General features: G+C 39.1%; 1 protein-coding gene across 1 annotated transcript in view; it reads right to left on the bottom strand.

Annotated features, from left to right (window-relative positions):
* LOC121719400 (titin-like) overlaps window positions 1–26,139 on the bottom strand; it is a 75,830-nt gene that overhangs the window by 4,354 nt on the left and 45,337 nt on the right. Inside the window, exons 8-20 of the mRNA XM_042104983.1 lie at window positions 22,524–22,790; window positions 21,691–21,957; window positions 20,256–20,362; window positions 20,020–20,084; window positions 19,769–19,920; window positions 19,223–19,489; window positions 17,259–17,525; window positions 15,913–16,179; window positions 12,653–12,919; window positions 10,936–11,202; window positions 9,465–9,731; window positions 7,004–7,270; window positions 944–1,062 (exon numbers count right to left, since the gene is read on the bottom strand). Coding sequence (XP_041960917.1) covers window positions 944–1,062; window positions 7,004–7,270; window positions 9,465–9,731; window positions 10,936–11,202; window positions 12,653–12,919; window positions 15,913–16,179; window positions 17,259–17,525; window positions 19,223–19,489; window positions 19,769–19,920; window positions 20,020–20,084; window positions 20,256–20,362; window positions 21,691–21,957; window positions 22,524–22,790 — 2,846 coding nt within the window. The remainder of the gene's footprint in view (window positions 1–943; window positions 1,063–7,003; window positions 7,271–9,464; window positions 9,732–10,935; window positions 11,203–12,652; window positions 12,920–15,912; window positions 16,180–17,258; window positions 17,526–19,222; window positions 19,490–19,768; window positions 19,921–20,019; window positions 20,085–20,255; window positions 20,363–21,690; window positions 21,958–22,523; window positions 22,791–26,139) is intronic.

The following is a 26,139-nucleotide window of genomic DNA, read 5'->3' as shown; positions in this document are numbered from 1 at the left end:
CTGCACAACAAAACATATATATATATATATATATATATATATATATATATATATATATATATATATATATATATTAGGGCTGTCAAAATAACTGATTAATTTTGATTAATTAATTTGAGAAAAAATAACTGATTAAAAAAAAAATAACGCAGGTTAATCAATTCCGTATGACCTTTGACCCCGAGCCGTTGTAGTCAGTAACGATTAGACTGTAAAAAGAAGGAGAGAGAAGAAAATGTGCTGCCTAGATCATTGATTGAAACATTTACTTTTAAAAAACGGCCTGATGCTGTTGATTAAAATAAAGTCCTCTGCAATGTCTGCAGCAAGGAATTTGCATATCACCGGAGTTCATTAACTCTAAAGTCGCACATCAATGCAAAGAAATAGTGTTGACATTGAGGGGAGTGTTAATTTATTTTCATTGTGTCCCCTAGGTTATATCTGTGGCCTGAAATACCTTGTATATGAAAAAAAAAAACTTCTTCCCGAAGCACTTTTGAATTTATTTCCTCAGCATATTAGGTCATATCATAGATTATTATGGCCATTATTAAAATAATAATAAAAGAGTTTTTGAAGTTTAATGTCACTAATGCTGATTATTCAATGATTCATTTGAATTTAAATATTTAAAATACTTTCACAGCAAATATTATATATGCGATTAATTTAGATTAATTAATCACAGAGTATTTAATTAATTAGATAACTTTTTTTAATCGATGGACCGCCCTAATATATATATATATATATATATATATATATATATATATATATATATATATATATATATATATGGATATTATATATATATATATATATATATATATAATATCCAATTATAATAATGCAATAACACAATACAGTATTATACAATTTTTCTTCAATTGTATTTTAGCTCTTGAACCAACAATAATATTGAATCAAGAGTCAGACTTACTGCGGTGTTAAACTTCAGGAGACTTCTGGTCACATTTTTCACAAACGTTTTCATGACCAAGAACTGCTTTGCTTTGACACTCCCAGATCCATCCATTAAGAAGACAATATCAGCAGGGTCTGAGGAGGGAACATTTTGTTGATGTTTTTACATTATTACAATATGGAATGTATTCAAAAGTTTGCTGAAATCCTGGCCTTCACTGTAAATGTACTTTATTGCTCATAACTTACATACAGCAGTAATTATGATCACCACTATCGGTTATAGGAATTGTCAACAATTCCAGCGTAAGCTAGGCTTTGCTATGTGGCTCCTCTCTCTCTCCCTCACTCTCTCTGTCTCTCTCTCTCTCTCTCTCTCTCTCTTACACACACACACACACACATACACATAAACAAACAAACAAACACAAACAAACACACACACACACACACACACACACACACACACACACACACAGGAACGCATGCACACACATACTTGCAAGAGTAGGAATGGGGTAGGAGATGGAGACAAATTGCAAATTGACAAGCATGATTTATTTTTGCGGAGAGAATGCACAAAACTGAACGGTTATATCGATTACCCTAGCTACCACCATAGCAACTGCATTATTTTGCATACCAACCACCATATGTACCCTTGCAACACCCTGCATTTTGGCTTACTGGATGTTGTGTTAATGCAGATAACTTTTGATCCTTGTGCCCGATTTTCAAAAAATGAGGTACTGTTGCAATCCTTTTGGGGAACTGGACCTGGCAAACTGGAACTTCATATTGCAATATGAATAGCAATATGAAGTTTATATTATATTGCCAAATATGCTTATAATATTCAAAGTCAAAGTCAAAGTCAGCTTTATTGTCAATTTCTTCACATGTTCCAGACATAATATTAATCTCTGAGATGAAATTCTAGGAGTGAAGATATATTGTCATTTAGTTAGCTTAGTATTACTCAAATGCTTAGTACAGTTGACCTTACATCAGTAAAAGTAGAGGATTGGTGTTTGTAGTTTGAACAGTGCTATTATGAGGCACCCCAATAAATCTGCCATGCATGTAGGTCATCAGTGTTGTATAAAGTACTAGAAAGCAATACTTGAGTAAAAGTACAAGTATTGTACTGAAAAAGACTTTGGTAGAAGTGAAAGTTACCTTTTAGAATATTACTTAAGTAAAAGTCTTAAAGTATCTGATATATACTGTACTTTGTATCAAAAGTAATTTTCTGATATTTAATGTACTTAAGTATTTGAAGTAAACGTAAAAAGTAAAAAGCAAGCGGTTTTATTTTGAACTTTTATTGTGAACTTTATTTTGGCTTTCTTATAGTAAAGCATAAAGCATATTCAAAGAATTTTCTTCTTTCAAAGAAAAAAACAGAAACAGAAATTTCACTTTTGTATGAACTTCAGGTAAAAATAAAAAAAATGACCTGCTGGTAGGGAGAACATTTCTAGGGCTTACTCCCCAGGTCACCATCTCACTCTCACACACACACACAGAGGCCACCTATGTCCAGCAGCTACTAATATGCCAGTCATTAGTTGAAACTGAAAAGGTGTCTGTTCATCTTCAAAAGAAGCTGGTCTTCAAAGTTGCCAGAATTCAGTGCCCGGGGGTTTCAGGCCCAAAACCGGCCCACGTTTTCCATAGTGGTGGAAATTGGGTAAATGAAGCAACATTTCAGCTCTTACTATCCTGTAGTTTTTAGTAGTACCATGGTTCAACAAATGTGTAAAGGTTAAGTTATATAATAATTCACTTCAACTGAAAGGTTAACTATAGTCGGGGTGGTCGTCTATGATAACGGGAGGTCCTCCAGTAGGTGCTCGTGCTTCCATGGCGGTTTCAGTTGTGCGTCCTCCTCCTCTAGCAACAAACAAGCGCTGGAATAGCGTGCGGAGCGTGCGGAGCGTGCGTAATGCAATCTAGGAGCAGTGATTCGCCAAACCTCCCTTATTGCAGTCGCACACATTTTTTCTAATTTGATGTTTTAGTAACGAGTAACGAAGATGCTTAGTGGAAATATAACGGAGTAAAAGTATACATTTTATCTAGGAAATGTAGTGGAGTAAAAGTGAAAGTTGACATAAATTTAAATAGCGAAGTAAAGTACAGATACGTGAAATTTCTACTTAAGTACAGTAACGAAGTATTTGTACTCTGTTACATTACAACACTGGAGGTCATCTATTAGCTTGTATGGCGATGGTAATAGGTTTATGTCCTAGTCGCTTCTACTCCTCCTGGATTGACGTGAAATGTGTAAAGCCTCGCTTTATCACTTATCTTAGATTTCTTAATTCTGCCTTTGTGAAAATAAGAAAAGTTTGACTTATTTTAAGACATCTCATCCTGAAAACAAGCAAATTTGTCTGCCAGTGCTTTAAGCAAATTTGTCCTAAAAACAAGCAAACTTGTCTGCCAGTGCATTGAGTAGAAGTCTTGATAAGACTTCTTAAAATGAGTCAGTCTTCTTAAATTAAGTCAAAACTAGTGCAGTGCCCGTTCAAACATGCCATTCCTGAAGAAAAAAATAGGATGATAGGGAAACATCATTCCAGCTAAGCATTCAATAATGAATACTGAATATATTAGCCTATAATTAGTGTGGCCTCTAATAAACGTGTAATAAATGTAGGCATGCTGCATGTGACATTTTAGATCAGAATGACATAAGCCTAACAACTGTTTTGAGTTAAGGCTAAATGTGTGTTAAGCTTGCTGAATAACTTCCTAATACTGAAGACAAACCATTTTGTGGAATGATGCATCATTGTTTGAAATTTGCAACGTGGAATGATGCATCATTGTTTGAAATTTGCAATGATGTGACTTTAGCATAAGTGACGTCGCTCAGTCTGCCACTTGTTGTCTATGGGCCCTATCATGACATTCTAAAGTGCATCGTCACTCGTCAAAAGTCTATTCAAATTTAGTGGGATGTCCAGTTCACATTGGGAGGGGTTTCGTTCTCAAAAGTGGAGCGCATGGCGTAACAAGGTGACCCTAGGTCTTTTAATCAGTCATATGGGTGTGTTTGGGGCGTAACATAATTTTAAACCAATGAGAATGACATCTGTCATTCCCTTTAACGGCGCAACGCGCGATATGTCAGATAAATGCATCAGTATTTTGGCATTCAACGGCGCATTTGAAGGAGGCTGCTTGCGAGACCGTATGGAATAGTCATTCTTAAACCATGCTTTACTAAAACCTAGCATAGGTTTTGCATGCACTCCACCAAGGAGTCAGTCAATGACAAGACAGTTATATGCAGTTACTTTCACTATTGACTGACAATGGGTTACCATCGAAAACATAGGCTGGAAAAAGCAACATTTACCCTAATGTTGCTCAAATGACTGAATAAAACAACATTTATCCTGCAGAGGAGTTGCTTAAATCTTGTGACAGTGCGTCTTCAGCTGTGCTCCATACGTGTCTCTCGCCTCTCCCCTAATCACTTTTAACCATCATTACCAATTTGCAAATGATGGTGAATAACTACTCATCATGAGATGTACAGTATTTCGTAATATCTTTATTCTAATTATGTTTCCCATTGTAATCGTGCAATTTGTAATGCTTTGCATGGACGTGCGCTGGTGTGCGTTCATGAATGATAGAAGGATGCGTGCACCTGCCAATATGACTGTTGACATGCGCTCTTAAAATAGCATATGAACAACTCGCCATTGACTTCTGACCAGGTTTAGGTGGTGTATGATAGCGATTTTTAGACAACGCGCTAGGCCCCTCCCTAGGTTGTTAATTGCCACACCCCTGGGCGCAATGCTTAAAAAATAAACGTGCAAAATACCGAATTAAACTTCGCGCCGGTGAATAACGAACTTTACACCATGCGCTGGAGCCCAAAATACAGCCCTATGTGTCATTAGCCTATCGCTCGTTTCAATTTGGGACCTTGCAGTCGGAATTGTCGTTTGTTTAGTCAAAGTCTCAAGTCCAAAGTAGCCTGGGCTATTCGAAGCGTCAGTTTATTACTTTTATTTTGAGTTGCAAAATCCGCGTAATCATTTTATGCAAGCAAACTGCACACAGGGAGTCTTTATTGTTGAGGTCAGACATGATAATCATCTTGCATCTTAACCCACAAGCGGTTCCCGAGTAATCCGTTTTTTAAATTGCGACTGACTATCATCAAAGTGAGACCTAGCTGTCAGCACACGATCCATGGGGTGGAGCTCCCCTGAAACTGGTCCCCTTGGTAACAGTGCAGTGCAGCGATTAACGTCCTACGTAAATAAGCATATTTTGAAATATGCATTCAAAAATCTTCAAAATCGAGAGTGCACACCTTTGTGCCACGCGCGAGCCACATACGAAATCTTAGGTCAGTCTGACAAACGGTCAGCGAGATATGCATGCCACAGACACACACACAGACGCTTCTTGCTTTATAGATAGATGATCTTTTGAAAGAGCGATAGGTAAGTCTTTTCATACTAAAAACAATACCAAATAGATTTTTTGAGCTTAATATAAGATTAATAGATTTCATTTATTTTTTACTGTGCAATCCATCTCTACCTCCCACTGCCTGCATCATCACAAACACCTCCCACCCTGCCCATCATCTGTTCCAGTTTCTCCATTCAGGGAAGACGTTCAATCATACACCTCCAGAATGGCAGAGTTTTAACCCCCCCACCCCCGCCCCAACAGTTCACAGTGAGCAATATGCTACGACTAAGCTGACAGCACCACTCAGCCACAAGAGAGTATCTACATTGCAAATGTAATAACTCAACGGCAGTCCTTCAATAGCGTCCGGAAAAGGCTGGCTGATGCTGGAGCCATGTGCACCATGCCCTTTCCAGGCAGTAATCTGCGAAGACGTACAATGTGACAGACTAGCTGTCTGTGTATATCTTCTATTATCCATGCTACTGCATTTGAGCTATGTGGCCGAGAATTACGTTAGGATAGACAAAGGTATTTTATTGTGCCATATGCGCTTGTTATATGAAACACTGGAGTGGTATTTTCGGTTCTCTATTGTATTCACAATTTATTTTATTTTCATTGCAATAGTTAGAACTAACTCTGTGTTGTCCAGTGTTAGAACTAACTCTGTGTTGTCCAGTGTTAGAACTAACTCTGTGTTGTTCAGTGTGAATTATCAAACTACTGAGTCCACCTTTTTTCTTGTTTTTTTCACTTTCCTCTTTTGGGAGGGGGGTGGGGGTTAAAGTGGTATGCCGCAAAATCGAGGTAATTTCTTGTCTTTCAACTGCGGTAAGAAAAAATCCATATTGTCCCAACCATACAATCAATATCCTATACTGTCCTATACACAGGATTAAAGGTATCCTATGCAGGTTCAGGTATTTTTGGCGACTGCAGAGATCCCCCTAGAGTCGCGATATATTCATATTTTACTCTGCCGTTGTAAACAGCCTACTTCTCGTGACTTGTTCCACCTGTACACAATGAAAATGTTTTCGTTGTGGAGGTGAAGGAATAATAACAGGCAAAACTGTCTCCAAAGAGCCATATTTACTGACAAAGTCATGTTTTGATGATTTGAGCCGCCACTCTTGAAGTTGCATGGCTCGTTCTTTTGTATAGCGACTCACTATGTCTATGCTGTATGGCTATGCTAGGTGAACAATTCCCCTACTACAAGTTCATTTACCATCAAATTGGCTTTGTAAACATTATATTAAGGTGAAAACCTTCCATAGTGTACTTTCAAGGTGTTGTGGATGTCATTTACTTGATGGATTCCTAGTTATGTATTTTATCTTACGATTACATTTCAGTAAGGTTTGATATGTGATCTCTCTAAGAATATGTGGAACAGGGTCTCTGGCATTCTGGGAACACACTTTTCACTAGTTAGAGTTAAACTAACACTTTAACAGATTTGAAATTAAACTCTGATCACTAGTGTAGCACAAATATAATACGTTGGCATATTTGAAACAAGAACAAGAAGTTAACACTTCCTGGTGTTAATCATACGCACACACACACACACACACACACTCTCACACACACACACACACACACACACATCTACCTTTGACATCAAGAGTTGTTTTCCCGCTTGGTTGTGATGATGTGGGTCTGTCTCTCCTCTCCCCCTGACACCAGTACTGGCCCTTGTGAGATGCAGCAGCTCCAATGATGGTGAAGGTGTTTCCCTCAGACACTGGGGTTCTGCTGGACCCCTTATACCACTTGTATGTCCAGCCACTGAGAGACTCTATCACACACTTCAGAGTGACCGTCTCTCCAGTGAACACAGGACTCTGGGGCTCTACAGTCAGCGTAGCCAAAGGCAGCTCTGCAGAGGAGTAGATGGAGAGAACAAGGAGCAAAGGAGAATGAATATGAACTGTTCTCATTAGATTACGCAAGACCTGGGTAACAATATAGTCAACATGTTCATGTAATATTTTATTTATATATAAGTCTACAATTCTGACATGATACCGCGGCCGACATGGAAGTCTTTGGTCTATTACCTCTACACCCTCCACATGTGTACTGGTACTGGCCAGGGGCGCGTTTCCCAAAATCATAGTTGCTAACCTGTTAGCAACATTGTTGGTTGCAATCAGTGTTGGGCAAGTAACTTCAAAATCGAAATGAATTATGCATTACTTATTACTGTCATTTCAAAGTAATTTGTTACATTATAATATTACTGTCTCTGAATTGTAAGGCATTACACTACTATTGCATTACTTTTAAGTTACTTTCACCAAAATATCTGGAAATATGGATTTGCCATTCGAAATGCATTTTATTACGCTCAATCATAGTCAGAATTTTGTTAAAAACCGACAAAAGGTCAAAGTCTGGTAAATTGTGATATAAATACTGTAATTCTAAGGCCTAGGCCTGCTAATTAAAATCAATAGAGAGCCTACTATATTGTAAATCAAAGCTTAAAGAAACTGTATGTGAGATTGTGGCCAAAACTGGTACTGCAATCACTTTCAAACTTCTGTAGAGCGGTGTTCTGACTGGCAGAGCTGGCAACACAGATGCCGAAACACTACTGACTTTGTGATTAGTAGATAGGTGGAGGGTGGCGCCTCAGGCCAAAACACAACATGACAAGATCAATATCAGTTGAGGGCTGCAACTCCACTTTTTAAATGACAATATCTTGGCCAGACTACTGTTGTCAGTGATATAAGTAGTTGAAATAACATGATTTCTTAATGTCTACTGACATATCAGGACCATTTATGATTAATTGAAATACATTTCTTACATACGGTTCCTTTAATAAAGACATGTCAAGATGGTGGCCTACTGACCATTTTGGTGCCCTAAGTGAGTGGTTTTGAGTGAGTGGCATTTAAATGATAACTCAAAAACCTGAAGTAAAATAAAAGGTATATTATTTACAGACCATTACTGTGTGTTTTTAAACATTCATGCTGTTTTCTTATAAACGGTGCACTGTCACTTTAAGAGCATTGATCTTTACGTTCTCATAATGCCTTTTGCCAGCTCTTGTTTACAAAGTGTGTGATGCGCGTGGTGGGAGCGGTGGCACTGCCAGGCTACACAATCTTTTTTCTGCATTTCTATCCCTTTATTCTCTTTAAGTTCAATTGTGAATTCAAGTTCACAGCTCAAAGCTGACATGCACTAGAAGTTTGTGTTTAATCAAGAATCAAAAAGATTAGCGTGGCACCACTTTAGATGTTTCATTAAATGACTTGTGCTATTTCGCGAGGCATAGTGAGATCTTTCGGTTTCGCACAAAGTGCACTAACTATTATGTTCTTCATATCCTTGTCTCTGAGCGTAGGCTTATGTCCATCCCGCAAATAGAGTCCGCTGCAGCCACAGTCATCTTCAACCAGTATCAGGAGATAACGTTCTACTATTTTGCGCGGATTTTTTCTCCTCTGTTGTTCTCACGGTGGTGTTTGCGAATATGTATCAAAACAAAACACTGCTTAATTTTTGGTTAAAATGCATTGTAACGCGCGTTACTGAAGTTTGTACCCAGTAAAATATTACCCAATTTTTTTTTGTAATGCCTTACATTACTGCGTTACCGCAAACAGCAATATATTACAGTAATTACATTACTTTTGTAACGCATTACTCCCAACACTGGTTGCAATGCAATTTCCCATTGCCAACCAACTAAGTTGCTAACAGGTTAGCAACTATGGTTTTGGGAAACGCACCCCAGCTCGATAACTCTCTAAAAACTGACAACGTGACAGACTAACTGTCTGTGTATGTCTTCTACTATCCATGGTACTACTTTTGCGCTATGTGGCCGAGAATTACGTTAGGATAGAGAAAGGTATTTTATTGTGCCATGTTATGCGCTTGTTATTTGAAACACTGGAGTGGTGTTTTTGGGTCTCTATTGCATATTCACAATTTCATATTTCACATTACTTTCATTGTAACAGGTAGTACTAATTCTGTGTCGTCCAGTGTGAATTTAAGTCCACTTATCAAACTATTGAGTCTTTGAAAATTATGACACACACATTTACCTTTGACATCAAGAGTTGTTTTCCCACTTGGTTGTGATGCAGTGGGTCTGTCTCTCCTCTCCCCCTGACACCAGTACTGGCCCTTATGAGACTCAGTAGCTCCATTGATTGTGAAGGTGTTTCCCTCAGACACTGGGGTTCTGCTGGACCCCTTATACCACTTGTATGTCCAGTCACTGAGAGACTCTATCACACACTTCAGAGTGACCGTCTCTCCAGTGAACACAGGACTCTGGGGCTCTACAGTCAGTGTAGCCAAAGGCAGCTCTGCAGAGGAGTAGATGGAGAGAACAAGGAGCAAAGGAGAATGAATATGAACTGTTCTCATTAGATTACGCAAGACCTGGGTAACAATATAGTCAACATGTTCATGTAATATTTTATTTATATATCAGTATACAATTCAGACATGATACCGAAATGGAAGTCTTTGGTCTATTACCTCTACACCCTCCACATGTGTACTGGTACTGCCCAGCTCGATCAGGGAGGGAAATGGTGATGGCTCAACTTCCCCCTTTGTAAATGGAATATCTGTTTGTGTACCATTGATACCAACCTGTGTACTCTGCGATGTCACACCTCATAGTGACTTCATCTCCAGGGTAATATGAACCCTCATGGGGCTCTAGAGTTACTGTATTCTATGGTGGTCTAACTTCCTATTGAAAGTTGAGTATTATACTGATCTGAGAGTGTATGTATTTAGATAACTTCTAGCTAGGCAGCCATCGGAGAGTTAATTAGTATCTGTATTATTTCAGGCCTCACAGCAAATACTAATTCAATGGGCATCTCAATGTATTGTTAAAGGCGCACTAAGTGATGCTGGGTAACGTCACTTCTGTTGACGTTCAAACAAAACAGAGAGCTAGCTCGCTACATCCTCCCCCTCCTTCCCGTGCAATTGAACCTCTCCTAAATGCGCATCTTGTCTGTGATTTGCTGGAACAGTTTGTTTTGTTTTTATAGGCCAGGTTGGCCCAGGTTGTTTTTGTTACCATTTTTGGAGCCTGGGCATTCAAAAGGGATCACATTTTTTTACAGTGTATTCAGGACACAGGCAGCTAGCGTATGGTGAGGTGATGTTTGCTGTAAGTGACAAAATATGTTTTTGCCTAAAAACATGTAGCATCGCTTAGAGCACCTTTAAGTGTATGGTACGATTTATATTGGTTATATTCTAGTGTGTATTGTGTGTCTGTCCAATTGTTTTGTTTCTTCCTTACCCCTACAATTGGTTTCAAACAAATAAAATGAATAATAATGTTTATACTACTGCCTCTGTCTACGTCCATTGAGTTAGATAACTTGATTGGCCCTGTCACACATAAATAGACACACATACACCCCCCACCCCCAACACATAAATAGACAAACATACACCCCCCCTACCCCCAACACATAAATAGACACACATACACACACCCCCCCCCCCCCCCCACACACACACACACACACATACATCTACCTTTGACATCAAGAGTTATTGTCCCGCTTGGTTGTGATGCTATGGATCTGTCTCTCCTCTCCCCCTGACACCAGTACTGGCCCTTGTGAGATGCAGCAGCTCCAATGATGGTGAAGGTGTTTCCCTCAGACACTGGGGTTCTGCTGGGCTCCTTATACCACTTGTATGTCCAGTCACTGAGAGACTCTATCACACACTTCAGAGTGACCGTCTCTCCAGTGAACACAGGACTCTGGGGCTCTACAGTCAGCGTAGCCAAAGGCAGCTCTGCAGAGGAGTAGATGGAGAGAACAAGGAGCAAAGGAGAATGAATATGAACTGTTCTCATTCGATTACGCAAGACCTGGGTAAGAATATAGTCAACATGTTCATGTAATATTTTAGTTATATATCAGACATGGTACCGACATGGAAGTCTTTGGCCTGTTACCTCTATGCCCTACACATGTATACTGGTACTGGCCAGGGGCGCGTTTCCCAAAACCATAGTTGCTAACAGGTTAGCAACTATGGTTTTGGGAAATGCACCCCAGCTCGATAATTCTCTAAAAACTGAGAAAAAGTGACTAGCTGTCTGTGTATGTCTTCTACTATCCATGGTATCACATTTGCGCTATGTGGCCGAGAATTACGTCAAGATAGACAAAGGTATTTTATTGCGCCATATGCGCTTGTTATTATGCAACATTGCAGTGGTGTTTTTGGTTCTCCATTGCATATTCCCAATTTCATATTTCACAATATTTGTCATTGCAATATGTAGTACTAATTCTGTGTTGTCCAATGTGAATTTAAGTACACTTTTTTTCTTTTCTGATGTTTTTTGGGGGGGGTGGGATTTAAAGCTGTATACAGCAAAATCGCAGTCATTTCTTGCTTTTCAACTGCGGTAAGAAAAAAATCCATATTGTCCCAACCATACAATCAATATCCTATACTGTCCTATACACAGGATTAAAGGTATCCTATGCAGGTTCAGGTATTTTTGGCGACTGCAGAGATCCCCCTAGAGTCGCGATATATTCATATTTTACTCTGCCGTTGTAAACAGCCTACTTCTCGTGACTTGTTCCACCTGTACACAATGAAAATGTTTTCGTTGTGGAGGTGAAGGAATAATAACAGGCAAAACTGTCTCCAAAGAGCCATATTTACTGACAAAGTCATGTTTTGATGATTTGAGCCGCCACTCTTGAAGTTGCATGGCTCGTTCTTTTGTATAGCGACTCACTATGTCTATGCTGTATGGCTATGCTAGGTGAACAATTCCCCTACTGCAAGTTCATTTACCATCAAATTGGCTTTGTAAACATTATATTAAGGTGAAAATCTTCCATAGTGTACTTTCAAGGTGTTGTGGATGTCATTTACTTGATGGATTCCTACACGACAACATGACAACAACGGTATACAGCCTTTAGTGTCCGCACTTAGTTATGTATTTTATCTTACGATTACATTTCAGTAAGGTTTGATATGTGATCGCTCTAAGAATATGTGGAACTGGGTCTCTGGCATTCTGGGAACACACTTTTCACTAGTTAGAGTTAAACTAACACTTTAACAGATTTGAAATTTAACTCTGATCACTAGTGTAGCACAAATATAATACTTTGGCATATTTGAAACAAGAACAAGAAGTTAACACTTCCTGGTGTTAATCATACGCACACACACACACACTCACACACACACACACACACACACACACATCTACCTTTGACATCAAGAGTTGTTTTCCCGCTTGGTTGTGAGGATGTGGGTCTGTCTCTCCTCTCCCCCTGACACCAGTACTGGCCCTTGTGAGATGCAGCAGCTCCAATGATGGTGAAGGTGTTTCCCTCAGACACTGGGGTTCTGCTGGACCCCTTATACCACTTGTATGTCCAGTCACTGAGAGACTCTATCACACACTTCAGAGTGACCGTCTCTCCAGTGAACACAGGACTCTGGGGCTCTACAGTCAGTGTAGCCAAAGGCAGCTCTGCAGAGGAGTAGATGGAGAGAACAAGGAGCAAAGGAGAATAAATATGAACTGTTCTCATTAGATTACGCAAGACCTGGGTAACAATATAGTCAACATGTCCATGTAATATTTTATTTATATATAAGTCTACAATTCTGACATGATACCGCGGCCGACATGGAAGTCTTTGGTCTATTACCTCTACACCCTCCACATGTGTACTGGTACTGGCCAGGGGCGCGTTTCCCAAAATCATAGTTGCTAACCTGTTAGCAACATTGTTGGTTGCAATCAGTGTTGGGCAAGTTACTTCAAAATCGAAATGTATTATGCATTACATATTACTGTCATTTCAAAGTAATTTGTTACATTATAATATTACTGTCTCTGAATTGTAAGGCATTACACTACTATTGCATTACTTTTAAGTTACTTTCACCAAAATATCTGGAAATATGGATTTGCCATTCGAAATGCAGTTTATTACGCTCAATCATAGTCAGAATTTTGTTAAAAACCGACAAAAGGTCTGGTAAATTGTGATATAAATACTGTAATTCTAAGGCCTAGGTCTGCTCATTAAAATCAATAGAGAGCCTACTATATTGTAAATCAAAGCTTAAAGAAACTGTATGTGAGATTGTGGCCAAAACTGGTACTGCAATCACTTTCAAACTTCTGTAGAGCGGTGTATCCCCTTCCGCTCCCCTCTGACTGGCAGAGCTGGCAACACAGATGCCGAAACACTACTGACTTTGTGATTAGTAGATAGGTGGAGGGTGGCGCATCAGGCCAAAACACAACATGACAAGATCAATATCAGTTGAGGGCTGCAACTCCACTTTTTAAATGACAATATCTTGGCCAGACTACTGTTGTCAGTGATATAAGTAGTTGAAATAACATGATTTCTTAATGTCTACTGACATATCAGGGCCATTTATGATTAATTGAAATACATTTCTTACATCCGGTTCCTTTAATAAAGACATGTCAAGATGGTGGCCTACTGACCATTTTGGTGCCCTAAGTGAGTGGTTTTGAGTGAGTGGCATTTAAATTGTAGTACTGCCACATAATTTTAGGATTCACTTTTCTTAAGGCTGTGTTATGAAATAATAACCAACATAAAAGTGTTCTCCGTTATATTTTTCCATGTTATAAGTCTGTAGCCCTATCGTGAACACCATTTGAATTCTGTTGTACGTCTTAGCTCTGATCAGCTGATGGTAACTGTCAGATGACGCAAGCGACCTGTCAAGCGTCAGCTGATATGATTCAAGTTTAAAACGCGGAGGTGCGCGAGGGCCAGGGTTTTTTTTCTTTGGACAGTAGGCCTACCCAGGGAGTCTACGTGAGACCTGGACAAACTTTGTGTGGAAATAATATATCCCAACGAAAGGTGGTTCTAGGTCGGAACCACAGACATACACAGAGAGACAGGACTGAGCTTGGAGATCGCCGTTGTCGAGTCGCTGGGATCCGGTAAGAAGGATCCTATTTTTTGTTTAGCATCTATCCGAAAGCCTCGTCGGATTGAACGTTTTCTTTGTGGATTACATGGGTTGCACTGGACGTGGATTATTCCGACTGTTTTCTTCTTTGCGGTGGATTTATGTCGGAGTCTCTTGGAGTCTCTGTTAATTTTCGTTTGGATGGACTGTGAGAGCGCATGAAGTGCGTAGGCTGCTTGGACATTTTGGTTGCGTTGTTTGCGATATGAACTGTGTGGAAATAAGTGTTTGTTTGTTTTCAAGCGTATTTCTGCTCACATAGAGTCTACCTGTTAACTGTATGTGTGGTGTCTATTCCGATGTCAGTGAAAAGCATTATTATTTATCTAGAGCCAATTCAATTTGTACCCGTGTTTAATGGTAATAGTTAGAATTTAAAAATCTGATCGTTACAAAATGATAACTCAAAAACCTGAAGTAAAATAAAAGGTATATTATTTACAGACCATTACTGTGTGTTTTTAAACATTCATGCTGTTTTCTTATAAACGGTGCACTGTCACTTTAAGAGCATTGATCTTTACGTTCTCATAATGCCTTTTGCCAGCTCTTGTTTACAAAGTGCGTGATGCGCGTGGTGGGAGCGGTGGCACTGCCAGGCTACACAATCTTTTTTCTGCATTTCTATCCCTTTATTCTCTTTAAGTTCAATTGTGAATTCAAGTTCACAGCTCAAAGCTGACATGCACTAGAAGTTTGTGTTTAATCAAGAATCAAAAAGATTAGCGTGGCACCACTTTAGATGTTTCATTAAATGACTTGTGCTATTTCGCGAGGCATAGTGAGATCTTTCGGTTTCGCACAAAGTGCACTAACTATTATGTTCTTCATATACTTGTCTCTGAGCGTAGGCTTATGTCCATCCCGCAAATAGAGTCCGCTGCAGCCACAGTCATCTTCAACCAGTATCAGGAGATAACGTTCTACTATTTTGCGCGGATTTTTTCTCCTCTGTTGTTCTCACGGTGGTGTTTGCGAATATGTATCAAAACAAAACACTGCTTAATTTTTGGTTAAAATGCATTGTAACGCGCGTTACTGAAGTTTGTACCCAGTAAAATATTACCCAATTTTTTTTTTGTAATGCCTTACATTACCGCATTACCGCAAACAGCAATATATTACAGTAATTACATTACTTTTGTAACGCATTACTCCCAAACACTGGTTGCAATGCAATTTCCCATTGCCAACCAACTAAGTTGCTAACAGGTTAGCAACTATGGTTTTGGGAAACGCACCCCAGCTCGATAACTCTCTAAAAACTGACAACGTGACAGACTAGCTGTCTGTGTATGTCTTCTACTATCCATGGTACTACTTTTGCGCTATGTGGCCGAGAATTACGTTAGGATAGAGAAAGGTATTTTATTGTGCCATGTTATGCGCTTGTTATTTGAAACACTGGAGTGGTGTTTTTGAGTCTCTATTGCATATTCACAATTTAAGTCCACTTATCAAACTATTGAGTCTTTGAAAATTATGACACACATTTACCTTTGACATCAAGAGTTGTTTTCCCACTTGGTTGTGATGCAGTGGGTCTGTCTCTCCTCTCCCCCTGACACCAGTACTGGCCCTTGTGAAACTCAGCAGCTGCTATGATGGTGAAGGTGTTTCCCTCAGACACTGGGGTTCTGCTGGACCCCTCATACCACTTATATGTCCAGTTACTGAGAGACTCTATCACACACTTCAGAGTGACCGTCTCTCCAGTGAACACAGGACTCTGGGGCTCTACAGTCAGCGTAGCCAAAGGCAGCTCTGCAGAGGAGTAGATGGAGAGAACAAGGAGCAAAGGAGAATGAAAATGAACTGTTCTCATTAGATTACGCAAGACCTGGGTAACAATATAGTCAACATGTCCATGTAATATTTTAGTTATATATCAGTATACAATTCAGACATGATACCGACATGGAAGTCTTTGGTCTATTACCTCTACACCCTCCACATGTGTACTGGTACTGCCCAGCTCGATCAGGGAGGGAAATGGTGATGGCTCAACTTCCCCCTTTGTAAATGGAATATCTGTTTGTGTACCATTGATACCAACCTGTGTACTCTGCGATGTCACACCTCATAGTGACTTCATCTCCAGGGTAATATGAACCCTCATGGGGCTCTAGAGTTACTGTATTCTATGGTGGTCTAACTTCCTATTGAAAGTTGAGTATTATACTGATCTGAGAGTGTGTGTATTTAGATAACTTCTAGCTAGGCAGCCATCGGAGAGTTAATTAGTATCTGTATTATTTCAGGCCTCACAGCAAATACTAATTCAATGGCCATCTCAATGTATTGTTAAAGGCGCACTAAGTGATGCTGGGTAACGTCACTTCTGTTGACGTTCAAACAAAACAGAGAGCTAGCTCGCTACATCCTCCCCCTCCTTCCCGTGCAATTGAACCTCTCCTAAATGCGCATCTTGTCTGTGATTTGCTGGAACAGTTTGTTTTGTTTTTATAGGCCAGGTTGGCCCAGGTTGTTTTTGTTACCATTTTTGGAGCCTGGGCATTCAAAAGGGATCACATTTTTTTACAGTGTATTCAGGACACAGGCAGCTAGCGTATGGTGAGGTGATGTTTGCTGTAAGTGACAAAATATGTTTTTGTCTGTCCAATTGTTTTGTTTCTTCCTTACCCCTACAATTGGTTTCAAACAAATAAAATGAATAATAATGTTTATACTACTGCTTCTGTCTACGTCCATTGAGTTAGATAACTTGATTGGCCCTGTCACACATAAATAGACACACATACACCCCCCCCACCCCCAACACATAAATAGACACACATACACACCCCCCCCCCCCCCCCCCCCCCCCACACACATACATCTACCTTTGACATCAAGAGTTATTGTCCCGCTTGGTTGTGATGCTATGGATCTGTCTCTCCTCTCCCCCTGACACCAGTACTGGCCCTTGTGAGATGCAGCAGCTCCAATGATGGTGAAGGTGTTTCCCTCAGACACTGGGGTTCTGCTGGACCCCTTATACCACTTGTATGTCCAGCCACTGAGAGACTCTATCACACACTTCAGAGTGACCGTCTCTCCAGTGAACACAGGACTCTGGGGCTCTACAGTCAGCGTAGCTAAAGGCAGCTCTGCAGAGGAGTAGATGGAGAGAACAAGGAGCAAAGGAGAATGAATATGAACTGTTCTCATTAGATTACGCAAGACCTGGGTAACAATATAGTCAACATGTCCATGTAATATTTTATTTATATATCAGACATGGTACCGACATGGAAGTCTTTGGCCTGTTACCTCTACGCCCTACACATGTGTACTGGTACTGGCCAGGGGCGCGTTTCCCAAAACCATAGTTGCTAACAGGTTAGCAACTATGGTTTTGGGAAATGCACCCCAGCTCGATAATTCTCTAAAAACTGAGAAAAAGTGACAGACTAGCTGTCTGTGTATGTCTTCTACTATCCATGGTATCACATTTGCGCTATGTGGCCGAGAATTACGTTAAGATAGACAAAGGTATTTTATTGCGCCATATGCGCTTGTTATTATGCAACATTGCAGTGGTGTTTTTGGTTCTCCATTGCATATTCACAATTTCATATTTCACAATATTTGTCATTGCAATATGTAGTACTAATTCTGTGTTGTCCAATGTGAATTTAAGTACACTTTTTTTCTTTTCTGATGTTTTTTGGGGGGGGTGGGATTTAAAGCTGTATACAGCAAAATCGCAGTCATTTCTTGCTTTTCAACTGCGGTAAGAAAAAATCCATATTGTCCCAAACATACAATCAATATCCTATACTGTCCTATACACAGGATTAAAGGTATCCTATGCAGGTTCAGGTATTTTTGGCGACTGCAGAGATCCCCCTAGAGTCGCGATATATTTATATTTTACTCTGCCGTTGTAAACAGCCTACTTCTCGTGACTTGTTCCACCTGCACACAATGAAAATGCGAAGGATTAACAACAAGCAAAAACTGTCTCCAAAGAGCTATATTGACTGACAAAGTAATTTTATGATGATTCGAGCCGCCATTCTTGAAGTATAGTAAGTAAGTATAAGTATATATACTCTTTTGAACCCGTGAGGGAAATTTGGTCTCTGCATTTATCCCAATCCATGGATTAGTGAAACAAACTCAGCACACAGTGAACAGAAGCACACACTAATCCCGGCGCAGTGAGCTGCCTGCAACAGCTCGGGGAGCAGTGAGGGGTTAGGTGTCTTGCTCAACTACTACCTACTAGTGCCTACTAGTCGGGGTTCGAACCGGCAACCCTCCGGTTACAAGTCTGAAGCGCTAACCAGTAGGCCACAGCTGCCCGACTTTGCATGGCTCATTCTTTCGATAGCGAGTCACTATGTCTATGCTGTATGGCTATGCTAGGTGAACGATTCCTCTACTCCAAGTTTGTTTACCATCAAATTGGCTTTGTAAAGGTTATATTAATGTGATAATCTTCCACAGTTTACCTTTAAGGTGTCATGGATGTCATTTACTTGATGGATTTCTTTTGGCAACAAGGAAAAATTACATGACAACAGGACAACAACGGTATATAGCCTTTAGTGTCACGGTCACTTAGTTATGTATTTTATCTTACGATTAAATTTCAGTAAGGTTTGATATGTGATCTCTTTAAGAATATGTGGACTGAAGCAGTGACATTCTAGGAACACACTTTTCCATCACTATCATAAGTAAATTGGAAATGATGACACTAGTTAGAGTTAAACTAACAGATTTGAAATTTAACTCTGATCACTAGTGTAACACAAATGTAATACTTTAACACACACACACACACACACACATCTACCTTTGACATCAAGAGTTAACACTCTGCTGGGTTGTGATAATGTGGGTCTGTCTTTCCTCTCCCCCCGACACCAGTACTGGCCCTTATGAGACTCAGTAGCTCCAATGATTGTGAAGGTGTTTCCCTCAGACACTGTGGTTCTGCTGGACCCCTCATACCACTTATATGTCCAGTTACTGAGAGACTCTATCACACACTTCAGAGTGACCGTCTCTCCAGTGAACACAGGACTCTGGGGCTCTACAGTCAGTGTAGCCAAAGGCCAAGCTGCAGAGGAGTAGATGAAGAGAACAAGGAGCAAAGGAGAATGAATATGAACTGTTAGATTACACAATTTTAAATCTACGTATAAGTGTTTCAACACTGAATCTGAGTTGCATTTCTTACACTTTTAATGGACTGTTGAATTAACACTGACAAGATTGAGACAAAGTAAACACACTCATAGTGTATGACTCTCATAGAGTTAATTTAACACTGGAAAATTGCTGTGTGAGTGGTTCAGAAATTATTTTGTCAATATTATGCTCAATACATAATGCTTACGTTTATGAACTATACTGTTGAGCATGATGGGAAGCACAGACACATCTGGACGATTTTCAGCAACGGCTTCTTTCAGAATGGATGTCACATTTTTAGTGTCCAGAAAAATGTTCTTGAATAACAGGACAAAATCCACAACAACCGATCCTGGTCTAAGCATTCAACAGGGAAGAGGGAAATTAAGAGGGAATAGATTACACATTTGCAATCACTCTACAACACTTGGTGTAATAAAATGCACATCTACCAACCTGATACTATTGATGTGTGTGCCAAGAAATTGGGATCCAAACTTTTCAGAGTACATTTTATTTAGCTGAAAATTAATGCATTAAGAATCAATTATTTTTCTATTATATCACCAAACATTCTTATAATGCTAATGCAGGTTCATTTTCATGAAAACTTAAAGAACAAAGTGAAGAACATGTGCCAAAGGAAAGAGTTAGGAACTGGAGAAAAACAACAGCAACAAAACTATTCTTACCACTGTTGAAACATCTGCAGCCAAGCTCTTAAACCTTGGTGAGGAGGTATTTGCCAGCTCTGGGATAAAGGGCTGTTGCAGGCTGATTTCAATGTTAATCTCCCGCTCTATAATACGTTAATAAATAGTTTTTAATACTTCAGAAATTATGCAATATAATAATTTGTTAATGAAATGATATTGCCATTATTTAACAGCTGTTAAAGGAGAAATCCGGTGAGTTTTCACATAGATCTCAGTTTTTGCGGTAATTGTCATGGTCCTAGCAAAATGGGAAGAAGTGTCCTTTAGCAGAATGAAGGTCGGGCTGTAGCGCCCCCTATGGACCGAATTGTATGTGATTTGGTGTGCTTCCAGAGAATGTCGTATTAATTGTGTTTACCAAGTTTGAATATGGTTGGACCTTTAGAAGATACAATATAGGTAATATAATTGTTATAGGCCATGTTCCAATAGTAGATTGATGTGTAACTTTTTAGACGACAAATCAAAAATCGGAAAAAGCCAACCTGTTATGCTGGGTCTGAAGGTGATGTGTAATGAATTCTGTGGGAATTTGGAAAAATGGTCTAGGAGGAGGTAGATTAGGTTTTTTGAAAATGGCGGGATAATGTGCAATATGGAAAAAAGAATTTGAAGGAATAAATGGAAAAGAAAATAGTCAAAAACTTCATATGGTTCCAGAGATATGAGGATTATTTTTTTCTATTATAGCACCCACTTAGGAAATAAATGGGTAATTTCTGTTTTGTGAGATCATGCATTGATTTGGGACCTATGGCAAAATTTTAGTGTCTGTAACTATTACTTATATGGCTGTAGATACGTTTTTGCGGCAGAAACATAATTTCATGAAATGGTTAAAAAATACAACAAAAAATAATAGGAGTCCTGTAGCTTCTCTGCATGGACCCCTAACAATAAATTTTACATAGCTTGAGTTACTACAGCCAGCAGCTAATGGAGCCAGGCAGCATTACACTCTGGGGGCATGTCCGTGAGCTCTCATGTACATGCCCACAGTGTAGCACTGTAGCTGCCTGACTTTGTTAGCTGCTGGCTGTAGCAACTCGAGCTAGGTAAGACTGATTGTTTTCATTTTTTTTTCCGTATACTGACAGTAGGCTACTCGGTGACCTTGAGAAACAGAGATCGATATGAAAACTCATCAGATTTCTCCTCGACGGAATTGTCTATGATTTATAAGATCAGTTAGAATGGATGTGTTAATGATTAAGAAAATATTAACACCTACGTGTATGCATGTCTTTATAAAATATAATGATTAAACACATGCACCAATGATTAAATGTACAAATAGTGAACAAAAATAATAGTTTACAAATTCTTAATAAATGCGTATTAGTGTGACGTTATTATAAAGTGTTACAACATACACACACGCACACACACACACACACACACATCTACCTACCTTTGACATCAAGAGCTAATATCCCGCTTGGTTGTGATGATGTGGGTCTGTCTCTCCTCTCCCCCTGACACCAGTACTGGCCCTTGTGAAACTCAGCAGCTGCTATGATGGTGAAGGTGTTTCCTTCAGACACTGGGCTTCTGCTGGACCCCTTATACCACTTGTATGTCCAGCCACTGAGAGACTCTATCACACACTTCAGAGTGACCGTCTCTCCAATGAACACAGGACTCTGGGGCTCTACAGTCAGTGTAGCCAAAGGCAGCTCTGCAGAGGAGTAGATGGAGAGAACAAGGAGCAAAGGAGAATAAATATGAATTGTTCTCATTACATTAAGACCTTGGTAACAATATATTAAACATGAACCCTAATGGCACTCTAGAATTACTCTACTCTGCGGTGTAACTTGCTTTTTGAAAGTTGAATATTATACTGATTTGAGAGTGTTTATGTTTAGATCACTTCCAGCTAGGCAGCCATCTGAGAGTTACTTGGTAACTGTATTATTTCAGGCCTCACAGCAACTACCAACTCAATGGGCTCTCAATGTATTGTTAAGTGTATGGTAAGTTTTCTTTTGATTATATTCTGGTGTGTGTAGTGTGTCTGTCCAATTGTTTTGCTTCTTGCTCACCCCTACCACTGGTATCAAACAACGGAAATAAATATTAATGCATCATTGTTTATACTATTGTCTTTATCTGCATCCATTTAGTTTGATAACTTGATTGCCCCTGTCACATATAAATAGATACTGGATTAAAGACACTTGTGTGCACACACACACACACACACACACACAGACACAAACAGACACAGACACACACACTTACCTTTGATATCAAGAGTTGTTTTCCCACTTGGTTGTGATGCAGTGGGTCTGTCTCTCCTCTCCCCCTGACACCAGTACTGGCCCTTATGAAACTCAGTAGCTCCAATGATGGAGAAGGTGTTTCCCTCAGACACTGGGGTTCTGCTGGACCCCTTATACCACTTGTATGTCCAGCCACTGAGAGACTCTATCACACACTTCAGAGTGACCGTCTCTCCAATGAACACAGGACTCTGGGGCTCTACAGTCACTGTAGCCAAAGGCAGCTCTGCAGAGGAGTAGATGGAGAGAACAAGGAGCAAAGGAGAATGAATATGAACTGTTCTCATTAGATTACGCAAGACCTTGGTAAATGTCCATGTATATTTTATTTATATATAAGTTTACAATTCAGACATGGTACCGACATGGAAGTCTTTGGCCTATTACCTGTACGCCCTCCACTTGTGTACTGCAGTGTTTCCCACAGAATTGGATTCAATTGTTGTGGCAGTGGCTGACTTGGAGGGGGGGGGGGGGGTTACAAAAGATTCACTGAACAACAATGCTGATGTGGTACATGAAAATTTAGCTAAAAATGTGGAGAATGCAATGCAATCAAGCATTTTGGACGATATATTGTCACAAGCTGGCAGAATAGGCAACAGGCCGATGTGCGTTTTATTTGGAGACTGTTTTGCGAAACAGAGACTGAGTTTGCTGCTGATATTCTGGGGATAGGCTACAACATAGCCAATGTACGACTTTAGCCTTTTAATATTTTTTTTTGCTGCATTGGATCAGTCTTTCTAGAACAGGCAAGGGCTTTCTAACCTCACGTCAGCAGCGCTGCATCACCCATATAGCCTACATTAAAACAACCAGCGGATGGTGGGCGGGTGCGGTTTTTGGTCAAAAAACTTTTGCTGATGGATGGCTGATGAATGATAAGTTTTGCTATGCAGTTATGTTTGAAATAATAGCCCATCGGCGCATCTCTAGTGTGTGTGCCTTTCTCTCGCCTCAGAGGGGAGGGGGAGGCTGAGGGGTCGATCAAGCATGGATTCTAAACTCTGTGGTGGATAGGATCTACAATTTGGTGTTAATTACAGTGCATGAAAATGCACTGTACTGTTCTTCCTAGGCTTCTTCTTATTACAGTGCATGAAAATGCACTGTACTGTTCTTCCTAGGCTTCTTCTTATTACAGTGCATGAAAATGCACTGTACTGTTCTTCCTAGGTTTCTTCTTCTTCTTATTAGAGTGCATGAAAATGCACTCTACTGTTCTTCCTAGGCTTCTTCTTCTTCTTCTTATTAGAGTGCATGAAAATGCACTCTACTGTTATCCGAATTATTAGAGTGCATGAAAATGCACTCTACTGTTATCCGAATTCTTCTTATTACAGTGCATGAAAATGCACTGTACTGTTCTTCCTAGGCTTCTTATTCTTATGTTTCTTCTTATTACAGTGCTTGTCAACTATGACTCCCATCAACTGTATCCTCTGCCTTCAACTGTTTCAAAATAAAAGTCCTCACTAGCTAGTTAGTTAGCATCATTAAAAATGATTAGCTAAGTTAGCTGAGTCACATGGTTAGCATAGTTAGCATGTTAACATTGTTAGCATAGTTAGCATTTCTAATAAAACTGCTACAAATGATTAGCTAAGTTAGCTAAGTAATATGATTAGTATAGTTAGCATGTTAGCATTTTAGCATAACTGCTAAAAATGATTAGCCAAGTTAGCTAAGTCACATGGTTAGCATAGTACCATGTTAGCATTTTTTTCAAAACTGCTAGAAAACATGAGCTAAGTTAGCTAAGTAACTTGGTCAAAATAATTAGCTTTGTTAGCATAACTGCTAGCAAACATCAGAGCCATTCCAACTGTCAGTTATCGTCAACTATCTACCTATATTGAGCCTTTAAACTATTTGTTTGCTAACACGCATTAAACTTTCAGTCTGTCAACAACTTTTAAACTATCTACATTTAACTTTTAAACTTTCAACATTCATTAAACTATCTGTCTATTCAACTATCTGTCTATTAACAACTATTAAACTATCTACATTCAACTTTTAAACTGTCTACTTCTAAACTATCAACTTTTATTAAGCTATGCTATGTCTGTCCTAGCTTAATTTTCATGCACTTGTAATTCCCTGGAATTACATTCTCTAGTTCTTCTTATTCTTCTTCTTCTAACGCATTTAATGCAGCTTCAACCGTTTAACGTAGAAACTTCATTCAAACATTGACGCGTAGGTCTTAATTAGGACATGTGGGCTTTGTATTTTTCATCTTTGTAACTTTTATACTTTTTAAACTATTAATTAAAAACGATCAAAATTTCCCCATTGACTTAACATTGCCCTTTATGACATCAATTAGAATCCTATGGCAGGTGTTCAGGCAACCTGGACCAACTGCCAGTCTCAGGCTTTAAGCATACAAACTGGCCCTATTAAGACTACACATCCTGTTCAACTGCTTCCTCTGCCAAAAACTGTTTCAAAATAAAAGTCCTCACTAACCTCACTGTAGCTAGTTAGCATGGTTAGCATAGTTAGCATTGCTAACATTGTTAGCATTTTAAACAAAACTGCTAAAAATGATTAGCCAAGTTAGCTAAGTCACATGGTTAGCATAGTTAGCATGTTAGTTAGCATTTTTAAAAAAACTGCTAAAAATGATTAGCTAAGTTAACTAAGTAATATGGTTAGCATAGTTAGCATGCTAACATGTTAGTTAGCATAACTATTAAAAATGATTAGCTAGGTTAGCTAAGTAACATGGTTAACATAGTTAACATGTTAGCATACTAATTAGAATAGTTAGCATAACTGCTAAAAATGATTAGCTAAGTCACATGGTTAACATAGTTAGCATGTTAGTTAGCATAGTTCACATAACTACTAAAATTATTAGCTAGGTTAACTAAGTCACATGGTTAGCATAGTTAGCATTTTAACATTGTTAGCATGCTAGTTAGCATAGTAACTTGGTTAGCATTATTATCTTTGTTAATATAGCATAACTATTAGCAAACATTAGAGCCATTCCAAGTGTCAGTTATCGTCAACTATCTACCTAAATAATGTAACCGTTTAAAATATCCACCTATTTAACTGTTCAGTCATTCCAACTATATTAAACCTCATCTACCTAGCAACCAATATAGTTTGTTTTTACTCTGTATGATATTTTACATCATATTTTTGCATTTTTATGCACTATATTTCCTTCAGGAAATGCTTTTCTAGTTCTTCTTCTTCTTCTAACGCGTTTAATGCAACTTCAACTTCAACGTAGAAACTTCATTCAAACTTTGTTACGTAGGTCTTACTTAGGACAAGAGTGCTATGTATTTTTCATCTTTGTAACTTTTATACTTTTTAATTAATTAAAAACTATCAAAATGTCCCCATTGACTTAACATTGCCCTTTATGACATCACAGCAATTAGAATCCTATGGCAGGTGTTCAGGCCACCTGGATCAACTGCCAGTCTCAGGCTTTAAGCATACAAACTGGCCCTATTAAGACTACACATCCTGTTCAACTGCTTCCTAACTTACCTAATCATTTTTAGCAGTTTTGTTTAAAATGCTAACAATGTTAGCAATGCTAA

This window comes from Alosa sapidissima, chromosome 9, assembly GCF_018492685.1.
Source record: "Alosa sapidissima isolate fAloSap1 chromosome 9, fAloSap1.pri, whole genome shotgun sequence".
In the NCBI taxonomy this organism is placed as follows: domain Eukaryota; kingdom Metazoa; phylum Chordata; class Actinopteri; order Clupeiformes; family Clupeidae; genus Alosa; species Alosa sapidissima.
Note: the sequence above shows the minus strand (reverse complement) of the source record. Positions and strands in the feature narration are given on the sequence as shown.